General features: G+C 34.7%; 7 protein-coding genes across 9 annotated transcripts; 4 read left to right on the plus strand and 3 right to left on the minus strand.

Moving 5' to 3' along the window:
- LOC18603249 (cysteine-rich receptor-like protein kinase 10) lies at window positions 91-3,922 on the plus strand. Its single transcript, XM_018119512.1, has 7 exons — window positions 91-1,222; window positions 1,439-1,570; window positions 2,139-2,260; window positions 2,553-2,763; window positions 2,838-3,078; window positions 3,226-3,376; window positions 3,462-3,922. Exons 1-7 carry the CDS (start codon window positions 340-342, stop codon window positions 3,780-3,782), a joined length of 2,061 nt encoding a protein of 686 aa, XP_017975001.1. The 5' UTR covers window positions 91-339; the 3' UTR covers window positions 3,783-3,922.
- LOC18603250 (dCTP pyrophosphatase 1) lies at window positions 6,015-7,672 on the plus strand. The gene is made up of 2 exons (XM_007035104.2): window positions 6,015-6,262; window positions 7,266-7,672. Exons 1-2 carry the CDS (start codon window positions 6,125-6,127, stop codon window positions 7,488-7,490), a joined length of 363 nt encoding a protein of 120 aa, XP_007035166.1. The 5' UTR covers window positions 6,015-6,124; the 3' UTR covers window positions 7,491-7,672.
- LOC18603251 (glycolipid transfer protein 1) lies at window positions 8,101-11,364 on the plus strand. 3 transcript variants are annotated; one of them, XM_018119516.1, is made up of 8 exons: window positions 8,110-8,192; window positions 8,292-8,318; window positions 8,560-8,703; window positions 9,243-9,298; window positions 9,593-9,723; window positions 9,838-9,973; window positions 10,433-10,564; window positions 11,149-11,364. In XM_018119516.1, the coding sequence occupies exons 3-8, from the start codon at window positions 8,586-8,588 to the stop codon at window positions 11,179-11,181; spliced, it is 606 nt and encodes a 201-aa protein (XP_017975005.1). In that variant the 5' UTR covers window positions 8,110-8,192; window positions 8,292-8,318; window positions 8,560-8,585; the 3' UTR covers window positions 11,182-11,364. The 3 variants fall into 3 exon arrangements, with proteins under 3 accessions (XP_007035169.2, XP_017975005.1, XP_017975006.1); XM_007035107.2 differs by lacking the exon at window positions 8,292-8,318 and having other exon boundaries at window positions 8,101-8,192; XM_018119517.1 differs by having other exon boundaries at window positions 8,110-8,318; window positions 8,504-8,703.
- LOC18603252 (CRIB domain-containing protein RIC5) lies at window positions 15,325-17,709 on the plus strand. The gene is made up of 6 exons (XM_018120164.1): window positions 15,325-15,698; window positions 15,898-15,992; window positions 16,121-16,289; window positions 16,424-16,521; window positions 16,749-16,827; window positions 17,067-17,709. Exons 3-6 carry the CDS (start codon window positions 16,244-16,246, stop codon window positions 17,417-17,419), a joined length of 576 nt encoding a protein of 191 aa, XP_017975653.1. The 5' UTR covers window positions 15,325-15,698; window positions 15,898-15,992; window positions 16,121-16,243; the 3' UTR covers window positions 17,420-17,709.
- On the minus strand, window positions 18,054-20,374 carry LOC18603253 (polyubiquitin). Its single transcript, XM_007035112.2, has 2 exons — window positions 20,155-20,374; window positions 18,054-19,342 (listed from the first exon to the last, which is right to left on the minus strand). Exons 1-2 carry the CDS (start codon window positions 20,203-20,205, stop codon window positions 18,251-18,253), a joined length of 1,143 nt encoding a protein of 380 aa, XP_007035174.1. The 5' UTR covers window positions 20,206-20,374; the 3' UTR covers window positions 18,054-18,250.
- Window positions 20,837-21,449, minus strand: LOC18603254 (polyubiquitin 9). The gene is made up of 2 exons (XM_018119121.1): window positions 21,131-21,449; window positions 20,837-20,901 (listed from the first exon to the last, which is right to left on the minus strand). The coding sequence occupies exons 1-2, from the start codon at window positions 21,447-21,449 to the stop codon at window positions 20,837-20,839; spliced, it is 384 nt and encodes a 127-aa protein (XP_017974610.1).
- Window positions 22,035-26,113, minus strand: LOC18603255 (kinesin-like protein KIN-5D). The gene is made up of 6 exons (XM_007035116.2): window positions 25,419-26,113; window positions 24,639-24,794; window positions 24,441-24,548; window positions 24,184-24,294; window positions 22,583-24,088; window positions 22,035-22,498 (listed from the first exon to the last, which is right to left on the minus strand). Exons 1-6 carry the CDS (start codon window positions 26,079-26,081, stop codon window positions 22,238-22,240), a joined length of 2,805 nt encoding a protein of 934 aa, XP_007035178.2. The 5' UTR covers window positions 26,082-26,113; the 3' UTR covers window positions 22,035-22,237.

Here is a 26,591-nt window from a genome sequence, read left to right on the forward strand (position 1 = left end):
TTTTGGGTCTACCATTTCACAATTTGTAAAGGTATATCAAAGTAATATTGTGGGAACGTAGCATTTCATTGCAATTTTATTTTCCAGTGAAGTGCTTGGCAATTTCCACAACCACAACTTTTGATCCTTGACGAATGAGGAGTTAGTGCTTCGTCAACAGCGACTAATGAACCTGGAAAGAAAATGCTTAGCGTTTCCAAGAGGGAACTGGCAAAGCACTAGTAACATCTTTGATCATAACTCGTCTGCAACTTTGCAAGTTGCAATAAACAGTTGTGTCAAACTTCCAGGTTCCCCGTTCCACTTTCAAAGAATCGTCTCCATCCCATAATTTCAGCTATGGAAGCGGAATTTTTTATGGACTTGGAAGATCGAATGGCAGTTAGCCATGGTTCTCTAATGAGTTATCCGAGTTTTGTTCTCCTGATTTCTACAATTATTCTTTTTAGCCTTTCCTTCAGCACTGCACAATCAAATGGCTGCTCTAAAAGGGGAGAATACTCTGCTAACAGTACATATAGCAGAAATCTCAATCTCATACTTTCCGTTCTGCCCTCCAATGCTTCAGAAAATGGAGGTTTTTATAATACTAGCACTGGCCAAGGTTCCGACGAAGTTTATGCTCTAGCCCTTTGTAGAGGAGACCTTGCCTCGGGGAGTTGTTTTGATTGCATCAACTCCTCCAGTGAAGGTATTAAAAAGCAGTGTCCGAATCAGAAAGAAGCCATTTTTTGGGGTCCTGGCATAACATCATCTGAATGTATGTTAAGGTATTCAAACCGCAACATTTTCTCCGCTATGGAAGTAACTCCTTCCATCCCGGTGCCTAATCCGAATGACATCTCAGCAAACCTGGAGCAATTCAATGAGACGCTTTATAAGTTAATGGGAGTTCTCCTGACAGAAGCTTCCTCTGGTTCAACTTTAAAGTTTGCTGCTGGAGACATGAACTTCACAAGCTCAGAAAAAATATACGGGTTAGTGCAATGTACCCCAGATATTTCAAAGAGCGATTGCAGAATTTGCTTGCAAGGGGCGATAGGCGAGCTTTCAGAATGCTGTGGCAGAAAGCAAGGAGCGAGAATTCTTAGGCCTAGCTGCATTGCTTGGTTTGAGTTGAATTTGTTTTATGATTCTAATACAATTGACGCTCCATCTCTATCCCCACCTGGTCCATCAACATCAGCTGATAGTGTCCCTCCTGTAATTACAAATAATAGAGGTCTGTGTATATTTTTGCAATGTTCCAAGTTTCATTGTGTTGGATAGGAATTACTGGAGAGGATATTAGGATATCTCATTTATTCCTCGCTATGAAGCATGATGGCTGTGTGAAATTGGGGCAATTCCCTCCTCAGGGAGATGTCAACTGCACCTTGGATTGATTGAAAATACTGCATTTAATTTCTATTTATCGTGAAACAATTTTGCTTTGCAGAAAGTAGCAGGACTACATCTCGAACCACTGTAATCATTGTTGTGTCTATTGTCATTTTACTGGCACTTGTTGTCATAGTCTCCATTTTATGTGGCATTTTGTACAAGTGGAAAGCAAAGTTGAATCGAGATGGTAAGGGAAGTGTGTTTTAGCTTTATTCTTTTTCCTGACATTGGTTTAGCTCTCTAGTATGGCTTTTAACCTGTCTTGAGATGTTATCAGTTAATTGTTGCTCTCTATCGGTTTTCAGTTTTGCTGCTCTAGTTGGGCAGCTTTGTTCTTATGCTAGGTTAATTCTTGCTTTTCCGATAACTGAAAATTTCAATTTTCCACAAAAAGAAAAACGATTCCTGGTATGAAGAACAATGGTTTTTGTTTGACTTTATAAACTATATTAAGTGTCCAGCTTCTTATAAGTCTGATTTAACTGGAATGATTGGATTTCATAGTTATGGTATTAATTTGATAGAAGCCTGATTTCCCTTATATGAACTCCAACTTAAGCTGTCTTGGAATACAACAGGAAAGAAATCAGGACTTTACCTTTTTTTTCCCTGGTAAAAACAAAAAGGAATAAATTAGGATTGATGCATTTGGAGAACTAGATAGCATAATTAATCTAGTTCAACTCTGGGAAATATTCGCCTATGATCTTTATGTTGATTCATAATCGTATATAAATTTCTTGCTTATGGTGCAGATGACAGTGCAATCAGAAGATTGGAATCCTTGCAGTTCAGCTTAACTGCAGTAAAAACAGCAACCAATGACTTCCATGATGCCGATAGGCTAGGACAAGGTGGATTTGGTTCAGTTTACAAGGTAACCAGAGGCATTTTGATCATTATATATATTTGTATAATCTGGTGTTATTGTAATGAAATTGCATAGACCCGTAATGCAAATTGCAGTTTGTTCATATGCAAAGCTATGACAGGTTTCTGATCAACTTGGCAGTTTCTATAAGTAAACATATTGAGAAATAGTTAACAAATTGTCTTATCTTAACCGTTTGTAAAACAGAAGTAACTTATTTACTTCAAACATTTGAGAATCAAGATGCTTTCCTCATATCATGCTGTCCTGATCTACATTTACTACGTTACGCCTGCAGGGAATGCTGCAAAATGGACAAGAAATTGCTGTCAAGAGACTATCTAGGCATTCTTCTCAAGGCGAACTTGAATTCAAGAATGAGATTTTGCTGGTAGCTAAGCTTCAACACAGGAATCTTGTTCGCCTAATGGGTTTTTGCTTGGAAGGGACAGAAAGGATCCTTGTTTATGAGTTTGTTAGCAATGGGAGCCTGGATCAATACATATTTGGTACAGCTTTATACCACATGCATTAGTACTGAAAACTTTATCAGAATCGACATCTTAGTCAGTTGTTTGTGCAGATTCAATTAAGCGTGGCCAATTAAATTGGGAAATGTGTTACAAAAAAATCATATGTGGCATTGCTCGAGGGATTCTTTATCTTCATGAAGATTCTTGCCTCAGGATTATCCATCGTGATCTGAAAGCAAGCAACGTCTTGCTTGATGAAGAAATGAATCCTAAAATTTCAGATTTTGGCATGGCAAGACTTTTTGCTGTGAATCAGATTCAAGGCAATACCACTAGAACTGTGGGAACTTAGTAAGTACAACTATCACATTATTGGTTATACTTGATGCAACTGGAGTAGTTATACAGTTTACTAACAAGAGTGAAAATTGACAGTTTGCACACCAGAAAGTTAAATCTGTTAGCAATCAATTGAATTTGTTCTTTCTGATCATCTAGTGGCTATATGGCTCCGGAGTATGCATTACATGGTCAATTCTCTGTTAAGTCGGATGTCTTCAGTTTTGGTATTCTACTTCTGGAGATTGTGAGTGGCAAGAAAAACAGTTGGATGAACGATTCAGGGGAGCTAGAGCACCTTCCAAGCTATGTATGTTTGTTCCTCACTCCCTCCTGATAAGGTCTGGCTTCCTTTCTAACTGGCATATTTTAATGCTCAATTCATCAAATTGCAGGCATGGAAAAATTGGAGAGAAGGAACAGCTGAAAATCTGATTGACCCAACACTTAGGAGGAGCTCAAGAAGCATAATAATGAGATGCATCCATGTAGGGTTATTATGTATTCAGGAACATGCAGCCAAAAGACCTACCATGGCTTCAGTTGTTTTAATGCTTAATAGCAACTCCTTGAGTCTCCCACCGCCCATGCAGCCTGCATTTCTTATGTATGGTAGCATGGAGACTAGCCTGCTCTCATCACAGCAGAGTTCAGGGTCCAGTCAGTCAGGACAATCCACAGACAGAGATGCCACACCATATTTCCCATTAAACTAAACTTGCTTTTTATGACAAGGAACTACCTAAGTCTAAGCAAACACAAGAAAGGAAATTTGTAACTTGAAGATTATATTTTTCAGTTTGAAGATCAGGTTTTTTATTGCTATCAATGAGAACATAACAAGTCCTAAAGTTCAGCCTGTTTTTCTTCTTTAGATTTGTTATTTTCAGTTTGCTTTGAATATTATCTCCACTCACAACATAAAAATTAATTTATGAGTGATCAGGGTTATCTGCAATTTTCACTGGAACAATTGTCTTGAAACTCATTAACTGGGATATCTTGGCCATGAATCCGTACTATCAGAAAATAGCCTTTACTATCTGATTCGAATAATTGGATTCCAAATCACTATGAATTGAGAGCACAATGACTTTATCTGATCGATAAGACTACATACTATAACTACAAAGTAAATATCAGAAGATCCCTCCTAGATTTTTGTACAGAACCACTAGATGGAATCAGATTCTGGGGGTTGGAATGATTTCAATATAAAAACTTGATGAACAAAATGGGCTTACACTTTGACCCTGGCTAATTTTTAAAACTCTAATTGAAGCACTTTGAATCTTGCCGAAAGTTTTTTAACTAAGCTGTTAAGTGACAGCTTTTCACCATGAAAATGGTTTGAGTATTATGACATGGTAATCAAAAGAATACCCAAAATTCCACGCTATCTAAATTCTCAGAATCTCTGATTGATCGAAACAAGTAAAAATCAACAAGTTGCAGGACGTCAACACTAACATGAAAGGCAAGGAAGATTAAATCATATTTAGCATAAGATTCCCGAACTAAGATTGATGTAAAGAACTCAGTCATTTCACCCAAATAATCATTAGTCGGTTTCATCTTATCGTATCTTAAAAGAATTTATCTAATCTTCATCTTTTACTCTTCAAGCCAGCTATTTTAGTATTTTGTTAGGCCTTCTGTCTGGTTTTTCCTTTTGGATTTATGTTATCTGACATTCTTTTACTGTTCTTGACTTGCTTCCAATATAAAAAGTAAAATGTTCTCTAAAGGTGGACCTGAAGTCATTTGCTTTTAATGGTTAAATTTTCATGGTTGCATCAGAATAGCATCTGGTCTTCCTTTAGACGCTTTAAACATAATGATCAGATGAGAATGTGAGAAAAGAGAAGCCTTGAGAATTTTCAAACATTTCATATGGAACCTTTGAATGTTATATGATTATCGCTAGCAATGGTCCTGGAGAAATATATTCCAACTATAACTTGCATTATCTCATGTGGGAAAAGAGCCACCAAGTCTATAACTTTGAACTTTGCAATCGACCACAGACAGGAAACGGTGAAGGGGGCATGTATGGACGATGGAGCTGTGTTCAGTTGCAATGGGAAAGCATCTACAAAGAAAGAAAGTAACATTTGTTTTCCCTTTGCGTGCAAAACGTGTTTTCTCATCCTAGCATTTTCATTTATTTGACATTGGTAGGCTAAGGGGGGTGGACCGACAGAGAATTATAGACCTATTTTCAGCTTAAACAGAAATGTTTTAGTTAAATAAATTATTATTATTATTATTATTATTTTCACTAGGATGATCAATCAGATGATACTTGATAGCTAGGGATCATCAGCAATGCCCAAAATTAAAATGCTGCAAGTGCTATTGCATAATCATTCTGCTGCCAAGTGCATTATGACAACATTGCCTATGCACAAATAAGGCCTGGCTTGGATGGCAATGGGATTTAGTGGCAGACAAAATTTGCTTTCAGTCTAGGTAGAAAACATGTCCAATTCACTTATGCCCCACATCACAACTTTTCTTTTGCAATTCCCACTCTTTTTGGTTAGCTTTTTTTTTTTCTCCAAATATTTCTATAATTCACTCCAATTTTAGTCCTTTAGTTCTGTCAGTTGTTTGATCGTTTGTAGGAAAAGGCCTGAACACCTAAAATGAAGGCACAGAGTTGGACCACTGAATTCTACATCCAACATCCTCATGCAATGCAGATATGCTTCCTGGTGGGTTATTTACATAACAGAGATGTTAAACCCTGGAGTTGAGTTTGGTTGCCAAATCTCAATCTGCCTTTCGTTTAGATAATAAAAGATGATTAAACAGGAATATTCTTTGCTAATTTCAGGTAGTGTGAAGTTGGCCATTTTGCATCGTGGGGCTGCAAGGAATCTCTTGTATAAACCATGAATGAGGCATTTGCTCCACTTTCTGACCTTTCCTTTTCAAATTTTAATTGCAAAATGATATAAACAATTCTTAAGAGACATTGTACGGGAACCGCCCCTTGGACGCTATAAAGCTCCCTCTACTTAACCATAAGACGCATTAAAGAAGTGAAGCAAGCATGGGAGAAGAGAAAGAGAATGCAGAAGGGAGGGTGGTTGACATTAGTCTGAAGGATCTCTCCAAAAGGCTTGAGGAATTTGCCAGGGCCAGAGACTGGGAGAAGTACCACAGTCCTAGGAATCTACTTCTTGCTATGGTAATCATCATTACCACTCAAATTTCATTTAGCAGACACCAGCTAAAAACAATGTTAACGCTGTTTCATACATGAATTAGTTCCCCATGTCTGTCTTTGCATAATGCTTGACTATCTTTCAATCTGCTGGGATCATGGTTAATGAGTATAGCTACAAACAAAAAGTGGACTGGACCACTATATTTACTTTGAAAATCTTCCTTTCTGCTATTTTTGCTCCCTTTTCCTACCCCAAATGGTTGTTCTGATAAAAGGTTAAAGTTATCAAAATTATCTCTTTAAGAAGTTGAATTCTCTACATAAACCAGCAGCCTATCTCTTTTCTCTGGAAACATGCTTGTCTAGTTATCTCATCTCTTACCTCTTAGGTTTGTATAAATACCTGTTCAGCTGCTGAATAATTTTGAAATTTTGATAAGTTCAACCTTTTACCTTAACAAAGGTACCCCTTTCTTCCCAATCTAGGTAGTCATGCATTAGGCCATTACCCAATCTGTACATGAATGTAGCCAGATGTTCAAGCCTTCCCCGCACTTGAAACACCAGAACCTTATTGTCACAGTTGTTTTATCTTGTCCATCACCTAGAAACAACTCAAAGCACATAGCATTTTATTGTTAGTGACACCGGGAACATGTCTGGTTCTGGAATGGCTCATAACCACACCTTGTAGTAGAATGCTAACTTCTTCCAATTATGCAGTAACATTAAGCATTTTTTCCATTTCCAACATGTACAGATATGTACCAGCAAGCTCATAAAAGTCTCTTTAATCCATTTTTGCTAGTAAAAATTCTCAAATTATTCGTACGAATCAGCCCTGTGTGATACCTTCTTTTTTAGAAAAGAAAAAAAAAAGTGAAGATGCTATATTGTCTTTTCCATGTTGAAATGTATACTTGAAGATAATGACAAAGATAATAAAATTTGCAGATGTCATAAGGTTCTACCATCTTTTTTTTTTGTTGATTTCCTTTTCTTTTTTCCAATTATTGATGTGTAGGTTGGAGAAGTAGGAGAGCTATCAGAAATATTCCAGTGGAGAGGAGAGGTGGACAAAGGCTTGCCAAATTGGCAGCAATCAGATAAAGAGCATCTTGGAGAAGAACTTTCTGATGTGCTGTTATACCTCATTAGGTTGTCTGATATATGTGGCATTGATTTAGGGGATGCTGCTACCAAAAAACTTGTTAAAAATGCTATCAAATACCCAGCCAAGGTCTTGTGAGGCAACCCTTTTTTAGCCTGAAAAATTTTTGTTGTGTTCAGCTTTAAAAGGCAATCTGATGCCATCCTTAGCTTGAGATAACTTAGAATAAACTGTCCTCTTTCCTCTCTGTCTTTAGGCCCTCATCTGTTACTTACTATACTACCTCATTTTCCTTTTTAATGGCTACTTTCAATGCTTTACATTTGTATTCCTATGGCTACGACTACAAACATGGGTTCCAAAAGGTAAATCACTTGCCACAGTCAAATCAAAAGAATAATACTACTTAATATAGAATCATAATAATAAAAGATTTAATTTTCATGATAATTAAAAGGTTTAATTAATTTTATGGATGAGTAAGGATTAGTCTGGCCTAGTTCTTCAAGGGTTAGATCAGAAAGAGGCCCAACCTTATCCAATCCTAGCCTAGGCCCAACAATATATTTTGTTCCTACTCGTAGCCGCACCATATAATTGTTCATGGCCCATCCGGACCATTACCAATGGGACCCAACCAAAAGGGTAAATCTATCCAAGTGGACAAAGCCACGTGTACACGCTTAAACGTGCAGATGTGCGCTAGCGGACCGACATGTACAGCCCAGTTTAAGTTCGAGCCTTCAACTTAAATTCACTTAAAAAGAAAATCAGCTGAAAGCTTCTCCTTACAATATCTCAACAGAATCAGATTCTAAAGAAGAAAATTTTTTTCTTCAGGTTCGTTTCTATTTTTCTCGTACTCGAATCAGAATCCAAAACCCACATTTTAAAATCTTTTACTTCTTCAGAATTCTCCATTTTTCTCTTGTTTTTTAGTGTCAAGAGAACAAACGAAGGCTCCTGGTATTATCTCTCTCTTTCTTTTATTATGTTTTTTTAATGGATCTGATCGAAATTCACTCTTTTTGATACGATCATTTGTATTACATATATGATTTTGAACTTGGGTTTTTGATTTTTTGACTAAAAAGATTAAACTTTTAGTGATTTGAGCTATAAAAGTGGCTTCTTTTTATTGGATCTTGAAGGAGTTGAATTTAAGGGGATGATCTTAATTGTTGGGATATTAATCGGATCGTTTCAGTGATAAAAAGTGAAAGCTTTTGAGCAATGGAAGGAACAGTGTTTACTCCTTCTTTAGAAGGAATGCAGCATATCAAATCTCCCCAAGGGGAAATGCTTACGAAGCCTTTCCTGGAAGTCTGCAAATTGGTTTTGCCAGTCATAGGTTTGTTTTTTCTATACCTTTTGTTATGTTAAGGTTTTCTGATCATCGATCACTTTTTTATTTTAAGGTTGTTAGATTAGTTCACTTTTAGCGTCTAATTTAAGTTCAATCTTCGTGGAAATCTTTCTTCATTAGTGGACCACTTAACTCTCTGGCTGCGTCTTTGTGAGATTTGCAAAAGATTGTAAGATTGAAATGCTGATGGTTGTGTCCAAGATATGGATTTCGAAATGCTCTTTGATGATAAAAATTAAGCTTGTTTATTGTCATTGAAGTTGGACAACCATGTGCTAACAGACAAATGCTTGATAATTTAGCCCGCAAACTTTTGGTAGGAGTGTCTAAGATTGTATTTCAAAGCAGATCTGATTAATTTGTGTGCTTGTGTGATAGACGGTGAGAGGCTGGGATTATTTGGATGCCTACAGTTTTTAAGGCCTGGCATTATGCAGGGCATTACTGGCTTTCTTTCTTGATGGGTACAGTGTTGATACTTGATAGACAGGGAAAATTTATAACCTATGTTGTTACTTTTGTAGATAAGTTTGGAACTGCTATGACCCTTGTAAAGAGTGATATTGGCGGTAACATATCGGTAAGATGTTTATTATCGAGCAACTTTCATGTATGGTATATGATCATGTTTACTTAGTTTTCCTTGTCCTAGCAGATGCCTTTTGTTAATTTCCTGCAATAATTGTGTATGAACTTTTGAGATGGTCATCATGAGCTAGTTTCCTTATTCTGCCCCTTAAGTTTGAAGGCATTTTAACACCATGGAGATCTTTTTAATCAAAAAAATTGATCTTTTTAATGAAAAGAAATTTCATTCTTAAAAAGTGTTACTTTCAACTCTTAAACTACTGTGTTCTGTGGATTCTGTTTCCAGAGGTTGGAAAAAAAATACCAATCTGATACCACTAAATACAACTACTTGTACAATATGGTGAAAGAAGAGGTTGAATGTAAAACAGCGAAAGGATCATCTAGTTGTACCAATGGTCTTCTTTGGTTGACAAGGTAAAAATATTGCCAATAGGCAAATTGCAGCAAATATCTCTCTCTCTCTCTCTCTGCGTATGTTTCATTGCCTGCTACTTGCAATTTTTAATTTTTAAATTTGATTGTTTTCAGAGCAATGGATTACCTTGTAGAATTGTTCCGCAACTTACTTGCACATCCAGATTGGACAATGGCAGAAGCTTGTACAGACTCCTATGGCAAGACCCTGAAAAAATTTCATGGCTGGATTGCTAGTTCAAGTTTCACAGTAAACATTTTTATCCCCTCTTGATTAAATTTTTATTGATTGCTCTATCTCTTTCCTGATAATAATCCATGAACTGTAGATGTTAGACTTTGATGTTTTGAACTATAATATATTTGAACATTTCTTTATTTTATACCAACATTCTCTAATCTGTTGTCCTTGACGCATCTTTCTTGTGCATGTATGAAGCCAAAGACTGAGAACATTTATTTAATTTTTCGACATATTGAGAGCGAAAGAGTTGTAATGAAGACATTGTGTCTTCCTAGAAACAATAGCACTGAGGAGTTTTAAATACCAAATATAGATTTCGTAGTCCTCTCTTTTATTCGAACAAAGTACTTTTTTATCCTAAATTAGTTGACACATTTTATGTCTATGTTCCTTTTATGAATGGAACTGGTTGTATGGTTATGGTACTTCTTAAGATTGTTTAACTGAAGGAATGTTGGATTACAGGTTGCTATGAAGCTGGCTCCAGATAGGAAGAAGTTCATGGAAGTGATAGCTGGCTCGGGAGATGTTAATGCTGACATGGAGAAATTTTGTTCTTCTTTCTCTCCATTTCTTGAGGAGAATCACAAGTTTCTGGTAAGAAGCTTCCTAAGGGATGAATTCTTGGTTTCCTATGCCACCATTGAACTGTCTATTTCTGTGACCAGCTGTACTTTGACCCTGAGAGTTAAATCATATAGTGTGGATAAGGTTGAAGGGAGAAACTTTTCATGTTTTATTAGCAAATAATGACTTAAATAATCATATCTTACAGTTTTTACTGCTTGTAGTTTGTTTTACCTCTGCTCTGTTGATAAGGTGTAAACTAGTCTGGCCACTTGTCCAATGTTTACTGCAAAAAAACACCAAAAATAATTATAAAACAAATATATATATATATATATATATATATATATATATGAATAAAGGAACCCAAAAATATTAAATTTGAGAACATTGACAACCACATTGAAAGGATGGAAGTTTGTAGATAATGGGCTATAATGAGAGAGTCAAAGTTCATCCTGCTTAAGGAAAAAGTTTCCTTCAACTTTGATTACCTTGACTTTAGCATGGTTGTTTCACATTGTAAAAATGATTTTTTTTTTTTCTCTTTATTACACATCATAACCATCTCGCATTGTAAAAATTAACTAACCAAATTTATTGTGTTGATGCAGGCTAACTTTGGTTTGGATGATATGAAGGCTTGATGACAGAAGCTGTTTATTCACAAGTGGAGAAAAGGCTTCTATTTACTTCTATTTCTAACTTTTTCGATCTTGCCTTCAGCTTTTAAAGCTTCGTATTATTTAAATAATTAACGACTTTAAACCTTTACCAGTTGTTACCCTTGTTTCAATCTCTTTCAATCCAGTAGTACTTATTTTTGGTTACTGAAGAATGTTGTGGTTACTACTCTGGGTTTATTTAAATACTTTTCAAAAAATATTTTCAGGACTTATATTTGTTTGGACGGAAAATTTATTTCAAATGTAAAATATTTTACGAATCAATAAAAAAAATAGTCATTGAATATGGAAAAATGTCTTACACCTATGAGAGGCGAAAAACATTTTTTAGAGAAAATAAAAAACTCTTATATTAAGTTTAAAAATATAGATTTAATGAATATTAATATTTAATTTAAAATATTAAAAGATTAAAAATATATTAATATTTAATTTTATTTTTATATTTTAAAATATTAATATTTAAATTATTCAATATTATTAAAATTAATAAATTAATAAAATTATTTAATGTAATTAAATTTTTTATTTATAAACTGAATAAAATTTATATAATAATAATAATAAATATTTCAATGATTTTTATTTGATGAATACATATAATTATAAGTTTCGATATTTTACATAATCGATAAATATTGATATCTTTATAATGAATTAGGATGATATTCGTAGTTATGTTATGAAAAAAATCACCGGAAATATAAATTATGTTGAAGTGGATTTCAGTTTGATATGTTCAAAAGAATTTGTAAGGAAAGCTATATTGTATTAGTCAACTATATGAATGTATAATTTTGCTGATAGAAGAAAAGATAAACTGGTATTAATTGAAAATAGTTATTTATTTTTATTTTAACCACTAAAAGTTACTCTTAGATATATGGTTTTAAAACAGCAAAAGAAGATAATAATCATGTTAAACATCCAGCAATTTTTTTCATTAAAAATATATTATTCAAATAAAATGAATAACATTTGTAATTTGGAGGTTTTTATTTTTATTAAATAATATATATTTAACTTTCTAGATGCAAGACTTGTAGAATATAAACTGTTATACAAATATGTCTAACTATGGCGACAATTTGCTCTTCCTTTTACCATATACATTTGTTTCCATTTCTTTGATTTCTGTTGTTGTGCTATATTGTATTATTGCATTGCATAAATATATGATTATTGTTGGTAGAAGAAAGGATAAATTAATATTAATTGAAGATAATTATTTGCTTGGGTTTCAATTATCGAAAACTTGCACCTAATTATAAAATAATACTTATCCAAATAAAACAATAATCTTATAAAAAATTGTTAGATGTATAATAAAATATTAAGAAATGAGAGAGTACCTAACTTGTACTATTGATAAATTAAGATAAACAATTGTAGAATATTGGACAACTGTATATTGTAAAGATCTTATCAATATTAAATAATTATTAATATCTAGTAGTATCTGTCTTTTATATATAAAATGAATGGTTAAAGGTTGTCAAATTTAGTTGATTTGTTTCTTCAATAATGACTGTGTGCTATGTATATTAAGAAATGAGTAGATCTTCTTAACTTTTTTACTTTGTTCAATGAATTGGATGGATATTTGTTGGAATTTAAACATTCATGTATAAAAAGAGATGTCTAAATACTACGGATTTAAATTCATGCAGAATTAGAGGATATAAATAGAAAATAATATTAAATTGCAATTGATAAATATGAAATAAATTTATCCTCTAAGCATTAAAAATTAAAAATTATTGTTTTCAAGTATTTTTTACTGAAATAAATGAAAGTAAAAAAAAAAACATTTAAATGTAAAAAACAACGTAGTTTTGACATAAGGTGTACAAAAAAAATTAATTCAATTGAGAATAACAACTAATTAACCTAATCAATTATCCTACTTAAAACACTACTTGTCCAAAGAAAACAATAATCTTATCAAAGATTATTAGATGTATAATAAAATATTAAGAAATGAGAGAATATATAACCTATACTATTGACAGATTAAGATAAACAATTGTAGAATATAGGTAATAGTATAATGTAAAGATCCTATCAATATAAAATAGTTACTAATTTCTAGTAGTATCTGTCTTTTATATATAAAATGCATGACTAAAGGTTGTCAAATTTAGTTGATTTGTTTATTCAATGATGACTTATGTATATTGTGAAATAAGTAGACATTCTTGATTTTTTTTTATTTTATTCAATGAATTGGATGGATATTTATTAGAATTTAAACATTCATGTATAAAAGAAATGTATAAATACTATATATTCAGGTTCATACAGAATAAAAATATATAGATAAAAAATAATGTTAAATTGTAATTGATAAATATTAAATGAATCTATCATCTAAACATTAAAAGTTAAAAATTATTGTTTTCAAGTATTTTTTATAAAAATAAATAAAAATAGAAAAACCCTTCAAATGTAAAAAATAACGTAATTTTGACATAAGATGTAAAAAAATTAATTCAATTAAGAATAATAAATGTCAATCAATTGACCTAATCAGTTATCTTATTTTTATATATATTATAGATATACATAAATATAGATTTTGAATGTCTTACACAATTGATAAATATTGATATTTTTATAGTATTATAGTAAAAAGTGATAAGATCGAAATTTTTTTTGAAAATTAGAACTTAGTTTAATTATAAATTGGTATTGTATAAGAGTTAAAGGATTATATTGCATTAATCATTAAATAAAATACTCGGCTACAAGAATACTTAATTGGTATTTATAAACAACTGTTAACCAGATTTAAACAACTTAATTGCTATAAATTATTTTGCATCCAATGGAAGATAATTTATCTAAGTAAAGCACTGATATCTATAAACAGCCGTTAATTGAATCCAAACAACTTAAGTGCTATAAATTATTTTGCATCCAAAAGAAGATAATTTATCCAAAAAAAGCATTGGAGTCCATACAAAGCACATGATGAAAGTACTACTAGCAATAGGAAAGCACAAATAGTCCACACCCACATAGATGCAAACAAGGTGTGAGGCAGCTAGCAAGATTTATTACCAAGTTGACAAGTCATGCATCCATTTGGCTTCCACTATTTCAATGTTATGGGTCAACAACAATAAAAGGCATATAACCCAACAAATATGATTTTACACGTTAGAAAAAGTCTGACTGAGGCAGAAGGCATAAATTTAATCAATGGTTTGAAACTTCGTAGTTGAAGATAAGGTAATAGAATTGATAGAAAAATTTATAAACTATAGAATAACTAATAAAAGGAACTCATACTGAGAAATAAAAAAAATTCAAAAATAAAAAACACAGTCATGGGAGACTTTAAGCCCATATGTTTAGAACGAGAATCTAAAATGTTCAAATCTACACCTATAAACATCCAAACTCAACCAACCCATGTGTCAATCAATTAGAGCTCCACACGTCATAATACTATCACTTCACGTGATACAAAGATAAGGCACTTATCTCTTTTTATATATAATTATAGTTACGCGGTTAAATGATTTAAAAAAATATTATTATTGACTTTATTGATTTTTATTTTGATCTCAAATTAATGAAAATTAAATGACACAATTGCTTTGTAATCAACTCTTATTTATCATCTTAGGACTCAAATAACTCCACTAGTGATGATGAAAAATATTTTTTATGTGATGATCCAAGTAGTAGAAATGTTTTCGATAATTTATCTAAATAATAAAAAATATTAAATTTTTTATAAAATATTTTACACTAAAAAAAATTTTTCTCAATAAATTATTTCTCAATTATCAAATGAATCCTCACTACCAATGAGTTATTTTGTCCATTCTTAAATGCATGAAGTGAACTACCATTATATTTCTCATCTGGGTGATTGCCACAACCTTTAAGCTGTGTAAGAATGGAGCTGTGAGAAACAGATCCATTTCCTCATTAATGATCATTCTAGTTTCTACATATATTCTTTTATATATATATATATATATATATAAACAAATTAAAAAAAAAAAATGAAAAGGATGACAAAGAAGAGCGGTGCCATTGCCATTCATGGCTTAACCGCTTTTCCCTCGCGTTCATTATTAAAAGGCGGTTATAAAAGAGACAAAGCCAAAAATAGGCAATGCCTCGCTGGGGGAATGGTGGGATTTTGAGCTTAACCTCCCTGGATTTTCCATCTGAAAATTCGGTCAGCTACTGGTTCTCCATTGACCTCACAACGCGTAGCTCTACCCTGCCGCCAAACAAAACTTCTCCTTCCTTTCACTTCCATACTTTGAGACTTCCCCATTTCACTGTCTCCCTCTCTTTTTACTTGATTGGGAAAAGCTTTGCAATCACAATCAAGATTGAAGGAGCTAACCCCTCCTCTTTCTTTTTTTGGTTTTTGGATATTTCTCAAGTAAAAGGGGATTCCATATTGCAAGAGCTTGGCACATACATGGCATCATTTTTGTTCTGATTTAGAGGTTTGCTTTTAAATTTGTCAATCTTCAATTTATTTTTTAATGTATCACAATATATACATGTATGAATTAAAATATGAGACTTTGAAATTTTTCGAATATAATATATAAATGTTAAAATGTATAAGATTTGAATCTGAAACTTTTCAGAGTTTCAATTCTTACTTTCATGGATGAAGGAATGTTTTGATGTGTATCACAGAAATTCAAGATATCTGAAGAAGAAGAAGAAGAAGAAGAAGAAGAAGAGTTCTTTCATCCTCAGCCTGATGCAGTTTTTCTTTTCTTTGTGAACAAGTATATATCAACAATTTTTTGAACTAATTTTGTTTAACATGATTTTGTTATTTTAGTAATGTTTCATGGCGTGACACAAAATTTTGCATTGCAAATTCACCTCCTCTTTCTTTTATGTACCCAAACAGATTGTGGATTCTATTCTTGCTTTCGTTTTACTTCACCTCTGCCAGAACAAGCATATCTTCCACCTTGGGGAGGAAGATTTCATACGCACATTGCCAAACGATCCACCACTATTGCCAGCAAAAATGAAGGGTCTTCTAAGAGGTTTCAGATACATCTCCCACATGTTTGGTGAGTACCCTGTTTCTCCGGCTATGCATATTTCTCAGGAAAATGATGTTTGATCTTTGACTGTTTAGTATAAGCTTTGGGAAACTATGAAGCATATGTTTTCAGCATTACGGAAGCCATTGACAATTTTGCAGATGAAAAAGAACCAGAGATGCAAATAGGGCTTCCCACAGATGTAAAGCATGTTGCTCATATTGGTATGGATGGTCCTTCTGCCAATAAGCCGAGCTGGGTATGATATGTCCAACTTTGTTTTCCTTTGCATTACCATTACCATGTTAATAGCCATGGATAGTTTTATATGTTCTTCTTGTGTTGGCCAAGCTTGTTTAAGAACACCTTTAAGATATTGCTCAAGAGGAAACCATAATCGGCAAGCATATATATATATATATTTTTTTTATATGTAAAGTCAGAGAATAAGACAATTAGCTGGTTTATTTTTCTAAAACCATGCAGATGACAGAGTTCAATTCTGCTCCGGAGCTCTCAGCAGTGCCTATAAATAGTAATCGACAAGTGAGGCCTTCGGAAGCAGGTTTGTTCCTTTTCTGTTTTTCACTAATCATGCTCTTACAACTCTGAAAATGGCTGATTTATAGCCTTCTGTATGGTTAATGAAAACCCAAGAAATTTGTTCTCAACGCAGTCATATCATTTCGTCCTCCCGCCGAGGAGAAACCAGAATGAAATTCATCAGCAACAAAGTAGAGCTGTTTATTGTTATGGTTGCTGGTTTCCCTCCATAGATATAATGGTATGTCATTGTTCCTGCAGGAAATCATGACTCTTCATTGCCACCTCTTGGCAATGAGAGGCAAAAGAAGTCAAGGCGCAAACCATCAATAGGCAATGGCTCGCCTATAGGTTCCCCAAAAGTCAGCGAGAAGCATTCTAGGCGCCAGCGTTCGTCAAACCTTTCAATGGATTCCCCTGGTCGAGATTCACCATGCCATGGAAGGCGGCACCAGAACTCAAGTCGTGGCATTGAATCATCTTCGCAAGAGCAGACTGACATCCCAAAAAAATCTCGACGAAAGAAATCAAAGGGATCATTGGGTGGATCTTCAGGATCATCAAGATCAAAAGATCAAAATTCTTTGCCTGATATCGTTGAGCTTGGACCTTGAGGAGATGGAAGCCTAAGAGGATTAGAGTAATTTGTACATTAGAGGTTTAAGCGCCACTGCTGCATCGAAACTTTATTCCCATGGAATTTCTTCTTCGTCTATTGTTGTTCTCTCCAACCTTTTTTCTTGTAGCTTTAAGCTTGCATGGTTTTCATGGCTTCATAGCTCTTGCTGACCATGCCACATGCTCTGCAAGAGCTAAGAAAACACAGGCATAGAGTACGGAATTTGAATCTTGGGAAATTTTTCTTATGACTACTTGAAAAATCAAAAAGATGCATTTGGATGAAGTTTTAACTTTGTATTTCAAACCTACCATTGATGAAAGCCTCTGCCATCATTGTCATTGCCAATCGTTAGAGCTGCATAACTTTGAAACTTCAAAGCAGCACTTCCCAAAGAATCCAAAAAGAAAGAATATGAACTGCTAAGCTGATTCCATTCCATTCTTAGCGGCAGATAATGTTCTTGGATAGTGTTTACTCTCAGAAGAAGTCAAGACAATGGAAATCTTCAGTCCTTTTAAACATGCAAAGACAATTAGATTTCAGGATGTGGTTAATTTCTGCTTCTATTTCCTTCATCAGATTGTTTCATGTCGATTTCAGAAATTCAAGTTCATAAGCACTATGCATCCCAAAAAGAAAAACATTAGAACAATCAAGCCAACCATTCTAACTAGCTAATTTTGTTCAAGACTAAAGAATGAATAACAAATACCATCCAGAAAGACAAAAGCAGACTTAGAACCTAAATTTTCACAATCGAATACCAGTCCGATATATTATGCTTTGGTCCAAATAGCTAGATTCACATTTGCATTCATGGTGTTCAATAGACAATAGCCAATGTGGTGTCCCTGCCAATCCCGTAGTGTTCCAAAGAAAAGTCATCGCACAATGCTGCCTCTTTATACAGTACTTCCTTCACTCGAACTCCATTTTTCAATTGTATCATTTCCTTCACACTACGAATAGTGGTGAAGTGAAATATATAGCCACTAATTTCCCTTACTTTCATATGGACAATGGTTGATGAGGGTGCAAAAACCATACAGAGAGTGCAGTGCTTCTGGATGCTGTAACTGGCCAGATCACGTCCTTCTTCTAGTCGTTTTCCAGCAAATATAATACTCTGAAGATGAACAGGAATCTTCAGCTTCTGAAAAATCTTGTCCTTCACATCTTTGACGGTAGCACTCTGCTGTACATCAAGAGTTAAGGTTCTACCACTCCAGGTTCTAACAAAAATCTGAAATAGTGGATGCAACATCTCTAGGGTAGACTCTTCTTTGATGTCATAACACGCCAAGGTTTTGGAATCCTCAAGCTGCTGTCCTAAATAGAACAAAGTGCCAACTGAGGCACCCAACATGCTCCTGACTATTGCTTTGACATCAGCCACAGTAAATGTAACCTTAACTTTGAGTTTCACAACTTCTCCAGTTAGTGCTTTCACATAAATTGACAGCACATCCTTTTGGCAAAGAACAAGATGAAGGGTTGACTCATTCTTTACATTGAGATAGCTCAGAGTCCTATCCTCTTCAAGTAGTTTGCCTTCATAGACAAGCGAGAACCGATCCGATTCAATCCCCTCTGTCACCTGGATCAGTGACTTGATACTTTGGACAGTTTCATTAGCCCTTGCTTCCACCAGAATGGTCCTCTGTTCTGATGGTATTTTGACAAATAATTTCACTCCAATAAAATCCTGGAGAACTAGATGGAGAGTGGAGTTCCTCATAATACCATGATCAACTAGCCTTTCACCATCCTTGAGCAGTTGACCAGCATAGAAAAGATCCTGAATATTGTCAGAAATGATTCCCTTCTCAAGTAATAATGCTTTGAAATTTTTTACAGTTTCAGTTGGTTTAACTTTGCAGGCCACTGTTTTCATGAGCTTCAAGTAAACAGTTATCTGTAAACAAAGACAACAAAAAATAAGCAACACTAAAGCATATATTGCTGGATAGACTCAACCTTGAGTATCCTTCTGTGAACAGAAAAGAAACATTTTCTGCTACCTTTTCCACAAAGGAAATCTTTGGGGCACTTAAGCTGCAGTTAAAAGTTTCATCTTCCACATATGCAGTGTATAGACAAGATTATATGACCAACTAGTATTAATGTACAAAATTTTCAAGGAGAGATAATGAGAGAACAACAAAAGAGCCCCCCTCCCCTAACAGATCCCACCAGAATCACCATTTTTCCATTAGAAATGCCAAAATACTCTCTAGGGAACCAAAAAGAAAGCAAGTATCCCTTCAATAATTCCTCTCCAGGTTTTCAAAACAATTGTCTTTCTCATTCTCTCCTTCGCAGTTTCATCATATCTATACCTTCCTCTAATACAAATGACTGTATGACACCAATACAAACAATCATAAAACCCATCAACCAAAGGCATCTTAGCATAAACCATGGTATCATCTCATCTAAAACACTCAAAGATCAACACTTTAGTATACAGGTATTTCCATACCATAAAATTCACAATATACAGCCAGCACCAGATTATTTCAACAAGAGAAACAGAAAAAGAAAAAGGTTTGCAGAACAAGATCAACCTTTTATATTTTCAGAAAAAATTATACAACTAAATGAACTTCAATTGAACAAAACATACCCAGAACAGCTAAATTTAAATTGAGTCTTTCCATTCAATTATCTTGTACAAGAAAAAAAAAAAGATCGTTTTTCTTTTAAAAGAAGGAATAGAAAAAATACCTCTTCATCTGAGGACTCAAAGTGGGGTCTTCGAGCTCTTGATGATTCCATGGAGATTCACTGATCAAAACCCAACCTCTGATTCAGACTAAAAAACAAAATTTTAACAGAATTAAGAAAACAGAAGACAGAGAGTGTGCCTCTGAACTGCCGCAAGCGCAAGTCAACAAACATATAGGAAGTAGGAACTCCTTGCACTTTAAGGAAAGAGTTAAGGAAATCTTTTATTTATTTTTATTTATTTATATTCAGGAGTTAAACACTAAAAACATTTTTAAAATGACCATTTTGTTCTACCAGATTCTAGGTATTTACAAAAAATGTTTTATTATGTTAATAAAATTTTCAATAAATAAGAGAAATATTTAATAAGTTATTTATTTCCATATAAATCCGATCAAAATTCAATTTCAATAAGAAAAATTCTAATTATTTAATTAGTTACTGATTTACATATTTAATTCCAAACCCATGAACAAACAGAGTTGATTCTCTCTGAATATTGTAAAAAGCAAGTGTCTCACTATCCTTCAGAGGTTTCCCACCATAAGTAAAATACCTATAATTATAGGGTATATGAATCTTGTGTGAGATTCTGGTTTTTACATCAGCAATGGTATCAAATTGGTTCACATAAACAGTCACAGTTGTTCCACACCATGTCATTACAAATATCTGATGCTCAGCTGGCACCTTCTTCCTTAATGTCATAATAGGCCAAGGTCCTGAAATTCTCCAGCCGGATTCCTGAATGAATAATAAAATCCCAGTTTTCAACAGAGAAATCCACCATACCCTCAACTATTCTCTTCACATCGAGGACAGTAAGCAGAAACTTGACTTCAAGTTTTATTATATCTTTGCTTGGTGTCTCCAGGGACAATGGAAGTACATCCTGAGGAGTAGAAACCATTTGGAGTCACTTTCCGAGGTATGTTGAGTGAGGCTAAAGTCCTGTTATCTTCCAGGAGTTTACCTGCATGGTAAAGAGAGTACTGCTTTCCCTGGATCGACTCTTTGGCAAGAGCTATGGATTTGATCTTCTGAATTGTATCAGAACTCTTCACTTTCACGGCCATGATTTTATCATCTGAAGGTACTTTGACATATAACCGTATCTTAACTGTGGGGAACAGAATGGACGGTAGAGTCCTTGTTAATGGCACAATCCATAGCAGTTCACCCGTGAAAAAGAATCCCTGATCATTCTCAAGGTTCCCTTTCTTCTCGCGTACCTTTGCTTTGAGATTTCCAATCGTTTCAGGTATCTTCACCTGAATGGATGTTGGTTTCATTATCTTCAGGCAAATATTTATCTGATGGAGAAAATCGTTGGCGGTATTTGCCCGAGATAAAGTCGGAGGTAGGAGAAAATAGTTTGGAGACTTGATTCAATCACTTGCACTCCAATTATCGATCCCAAGGGGTATTTATAAGTACAATAAGTGACTCTTAACATCTAGCTATATGAACCATAATTTATAAAAGATACATGAATCACACCAGTCCATGAACAATCATATGCTAAGTATCTACACACACAATGAATTTAGAAAAACCGAAAGATTAATGAACTTGAAGCGTAGAAAAGTGCAGATTAGTTATTTCAACAGATAATGAAAGGAAACACTGATGACAGAAATAGAAGGAGAGGGAGAGACATTGGGAAACAGAATTCTTAACAAACTTGAAATCTATTTGATTTATCTGTCTTATTTTTTAGATTTTATTGTATTAAGTTATAATTCAGCAAGAGCAAAAATCTTTACTGTCATTTTTATAAGCTCTGATTACCTTTTGTATTATTACTTTGTTGTTAACATTTAAACAAATAAAAAGAGAATCTCGAGCTCTGTCTGACTTTTTTTCTTCAGCAAACAAACCAGAAGTAACACTTCATGATATTATACATATTTTGTTACACTTCAGCAAACAAATCAGAAGAAACACTTGATGAATATTATACATATTTTGTTACAGAGGGTTCAAATATCAACATAACTAAAGATATCAGGAAGAGTACATATGAATATATACTCGTTCTGTCATTCGACTTTAATTTTTTCAACTGAACAGAAATATCCTAGTTTCTTCGAACGGTGATAAAGGGAGTGGAATTGAGGTGAGGTGATAGCTTAGGTGATAAATCATCACCTTGTAGCGAGAAGCGATTGCTTGGGGTGAGTGGAAGCTTGTTTTCCAGGGGACTCAATGGGAGATGATTTATTATCTGGACTCCCTTTGCTGGACGTAAGCAAGCAAGATGACCATTGTTGCATATTGGCAGTTTGGTAGCCCTTATAGTTGCTTCATTCTCTTTTGGCACTGGTGCCCCAGTTGGATCCTGCACATGCCAAAATATGTGTAATCATATGTACTTTAGAAGTTCAAAGACAGTATTATGGATTGAGTTTTCACAATGACATACCCCAAGCACTAGAAAAGTGAAAGCTTGATTGTCTGCACCAAGATGGATGTCAATCAACTTCCGGAGATCAGCAAGTGTTGCATCCTTTACAACCTTCAATGCTGTGATAAACTTTCCAGGATTTTCCTTAGATGCCTCCCATTTCACAAAGACTTCAATCTGGGCATCAGTGCAGTCATTGGAGGGGTTTTGGTTCTCCTTCAAAGATGCTGTCATTAGAGAAGCTGGACTTTGCCCCGCAACTTCCAAATATACATTCTGAACTGGTGAGTTTTCCTTGTTCAGTCTTTTCACAACAGCATCATCTGAAGCAATCATTACTGGGGACCAGTGAGGATCAATGTTTTCAGGCATTGCTTTGGCAGGTGTTGGAGTTTTCATTTGTTGAGAAATCTCTCTTTGGTTCCCACAAAGAGTAAAAATGTTTTGGATCCTTAATCGTCTGGAAGAGGCTGTATCTTTTGATTCATTAGTCAATCCAGAGTCCGACCATTTAGGCGTTGATTCAAATTTCTGAGGAGATGAATCCAACGATAATGAATTGAAATCATCTCCAAGAGTACACCTATTAACTACCCCACTTGAGCATACCCTCTTTTCCTCTACTATTATTTTCTCCACTACTTCATCTTCTATGTTCTCTTTGTGTTCCTCCTCTTCTTCTACTTCTTCTTCCTCATAAACAGTGCTCAGACATGCTTTTGAACCAAACTGCAGTGCAAAACTATTATGATTTGCAGCCTGAGGATGATTCAGATACCCTTGAATGCTACTACTTTCAGATTGATTGACAGTGTGTTTCACATCACGAATAGATGGTTCTGAATCACCCATGTCTAGGTCCATTGACTTTACCATCCCTGGGACCTCATCACCGTAAATCCCAATTAGCCTTTTGGCAAAGCTGCTTCCATCATCCAACTCCTTAGCCTCATTCTCCTCAAAATTTCCTTCCCTTGAATGGCATAACTCAAACTCAATTTCCTGCAACCGCCTTCTTAGCATCTCAACTTCTTCTTGCTGTTGCAATATTCTTTCTTCCATTCTTCTCCTTTCCATTTCAACAAATTCCTCAGCCATTCGCCTGCATTCATCTAGTTTCTTCTCCAACTCAAGTTTTAGTATCTGTGTACGCTCATTTACCTTTGAGTTGATATCTTCTTCAGTTACCCCAGAACCCTTCCCTTGCAGAAGTGCTCGTAGCGCTGCGACTTCTTCTTCTTTTTGCAAGAGCTCTTTATGTGCCTCATTTCTCTCTCTCTCTCTCATCTTGTTCTCCATCTGTAGTTTATATATAAACTGGTCCATAGCTGCTAGCCTGGATCCTAAAATAACTGCAGATGAAGAATCTTCATTTTTGTCCTTGATCGGTGTATGAGGACCACGAACAATACATTTTGCTTTTGCTCCATATTCAAGGGTACAAATTGTCTTGTGTATCTCCTTGGGATCTGGACTTGCACAAAGTATCATTAAAATCTTTGACTGATCATCCTCAAAAGAATCCTGGGGAAACAAAAACAAGTGCATGCAGCCTATGAGACAAACTTAAAGAAACTTTGTGAACCACCATTAATGACAACACTGGGAATGGAACTTACCTGGAGCAACATTGTCAACTTACTATCTCTGAAGGGCACATGAGAATCTCCATTTGCAATGGATTCAACAACTCTCTTCAAAGCTATGTTTCCCTGGTTTATCTTTGCTGTCTGCAATTCTCAGTGCATACACAGTAAATTAGAAACCTTTAATGGAAAACGCCTAAGATATCCTGGATATTAGTTTATTAGGGAATAATCAAGTACAATATGAACAACATATACTCAAAGAAACAAGAAAAGACTGAGGGATTTACCTGCATTTTTGCCTCAAATCCAACTTGACCTGCTTGATCAATATTTTCAGAACCTGCCATGTCCACAAGCATCAGCCTTCCTCCAACCGTTGGAACATCAAGGATTATCTGTGCAGATTGAAACAGATGTTAATTTTTCAACTAGCAACAAGATTTAAGACAGGTTACTTTACAATTAAAGATGTAGAAAAATCATACCATGCAGTGACTTCGAGAACTTCTGTCATTGCAGAGAGTGCTTTTGACAATTCTTCTCTTTTCTACTTTCTGGATCTCTTTTGAAATCTTTCCAGCTTCACTTCCAGTTATGAAAGTTGCATTCTTAGCTTTCTTTCCCATCACTTCTAGTTTCACCTGCAAATACAGAACAAAACAAAATTTGATAAGATGAAGATGGTGATGGTGAGAAGAAGGAAAAAGCAGCTCTCCAAGAATTATCATGAAATATTCATAGCAAGAACAGTAGACTTACAACATTGATGACACTAGCCTAAGATTATTGATGACATGAATTGGTTTTGGCTCATATCATCCTAATGTCATTTTTATTGCAAAATAAGCTAATGATGCTGTGTGAGTATTACTAGCAATAATTTGATAAATTAACAGATAATTTAACAATTTGTATAGCACAATCAAAACATTCAAACCCATTTTTCCAATTAAAACAAGACTTAATCTGGCAAAAAATAGTCGTCCTATGAAGCCAAACAATCTAACTACTGGCTTTAGCAGAATTACACAAATTCATTTGTGAGAAATTTATAAATAGAAAAATCACATCCCTTCTTCTCAATGGACCATAAAAATCAAACAACAAGAACATTAAAAAGAATGCAAAAATCAAATGTAAAAACATCAACTTAAAGTCCTAAATGAGCCCTTTAAAAGTGAATCAAATCACCAATAACAACCATATATTAAACAAAAGAGTCATCAAGAAACCAAATCATAAGAAGGCTTTAACATAAGATTTACCTTAGATCCACTGCCACCTTTAGGCCATCCAATTCCAAAGCCACCCCCACCATTACTTGACAAAAGATCATAAATTTCCTCATTATAGATCTCCAAAACAGTAACTTGAACAAAAGTTCCAACTCCCAATCTTTCCCCATCCCCTCCACTCTCTTCCTCCCCATGCACTCCCAATATATCTTTCAATGACCTATAAACTATCCCAGGCTGCTTTGAACACCCAAACATAGTATGACTCTTCCCTGAACCGGTTGGTCCATACATCATAATAGTACACTTGGCTCCCATTTTCACCCCATTGATTCTTGACTCAATGAACTTCTTGTAAAAAGTATCAAGATCTTCTTCCTCAGAAGAAGAAATCCCATCCAGGGAAAAATCCCGGTAGCCGATATCAGCACGGACACGGAGGGTCTGGTTATCAGGATTGATTTGGAGAAATGAGATGGGGTTTTTATCTTTCTGGTCACCAGGGTAGTTCCTTATTCTGCCGATGACTTCTACAGGGTGTTCCCCTGGTGGGTTTTCTCTGGCTAATGAGTTTGGGTTGGGTGATGGGTGCGGATTGGTTCTTGTTGATGAGAAGTTTAGACGATGCTTCGATTGGGGTGTTCTCATCTGGGTTTGGCCTTGTTTTGAAGAAGAAGATGGGGTTGGAGCCATTTTTTCGGTTTCTTTTTCTTGGTTGAAGAAGAAGAAGAAGATTAAAGTTTTGATGTGAAGAAGAAGAAAGTAAATGCAGAGAGAGAGAGAGACAGAGATGATCTGAGGAGTTCTCGAGAAGGAAAGAAATTGAAAATGGAGGTTTTTCAGGGGTTTTGACATTTGAAGTTTAAAATACAAAAGTAGCCGTTACAGGTTCCAACGTCTATTTTCTGGGGTGAATGATGGATCGGACCTTTTCAGCTGAAGATTACGATTCTCTTTTTCTCGTGACTTCAAATGGATCAAAACTGGGCCTATAAAACAAATGCGGTCCAATTTCAATATCACATTGTCGTAGCCCAACCCAGTTCGGTGTGTTTGGACAGATGGTGTTCAGTGTTCACTTCACAACCAAAGTCGCTGCTGCTCAATCAGCATTAACAGGTCAATAAAGTTCTTCTCCTTGTCTACTATTGTGAAAGGTGACAGTTTTATGTGTAGATCGTTCGTCGGGAAGCCATTATAACC

Source organism: Theobroma cacao, chromosome 4, assembly GCF_000208745.1.
Source record: "Theobroma cacao cultivar B97-61/B2 chromosome 4, Criollo_cocoa_genome_V2, whole genome shotgun sequence".
NCBI lineage: Eukaryota > Viridiplantae > Streptophyta > Magnoliopsida > Malvales > Malvaceae > Theobroma > Theobroma cacao.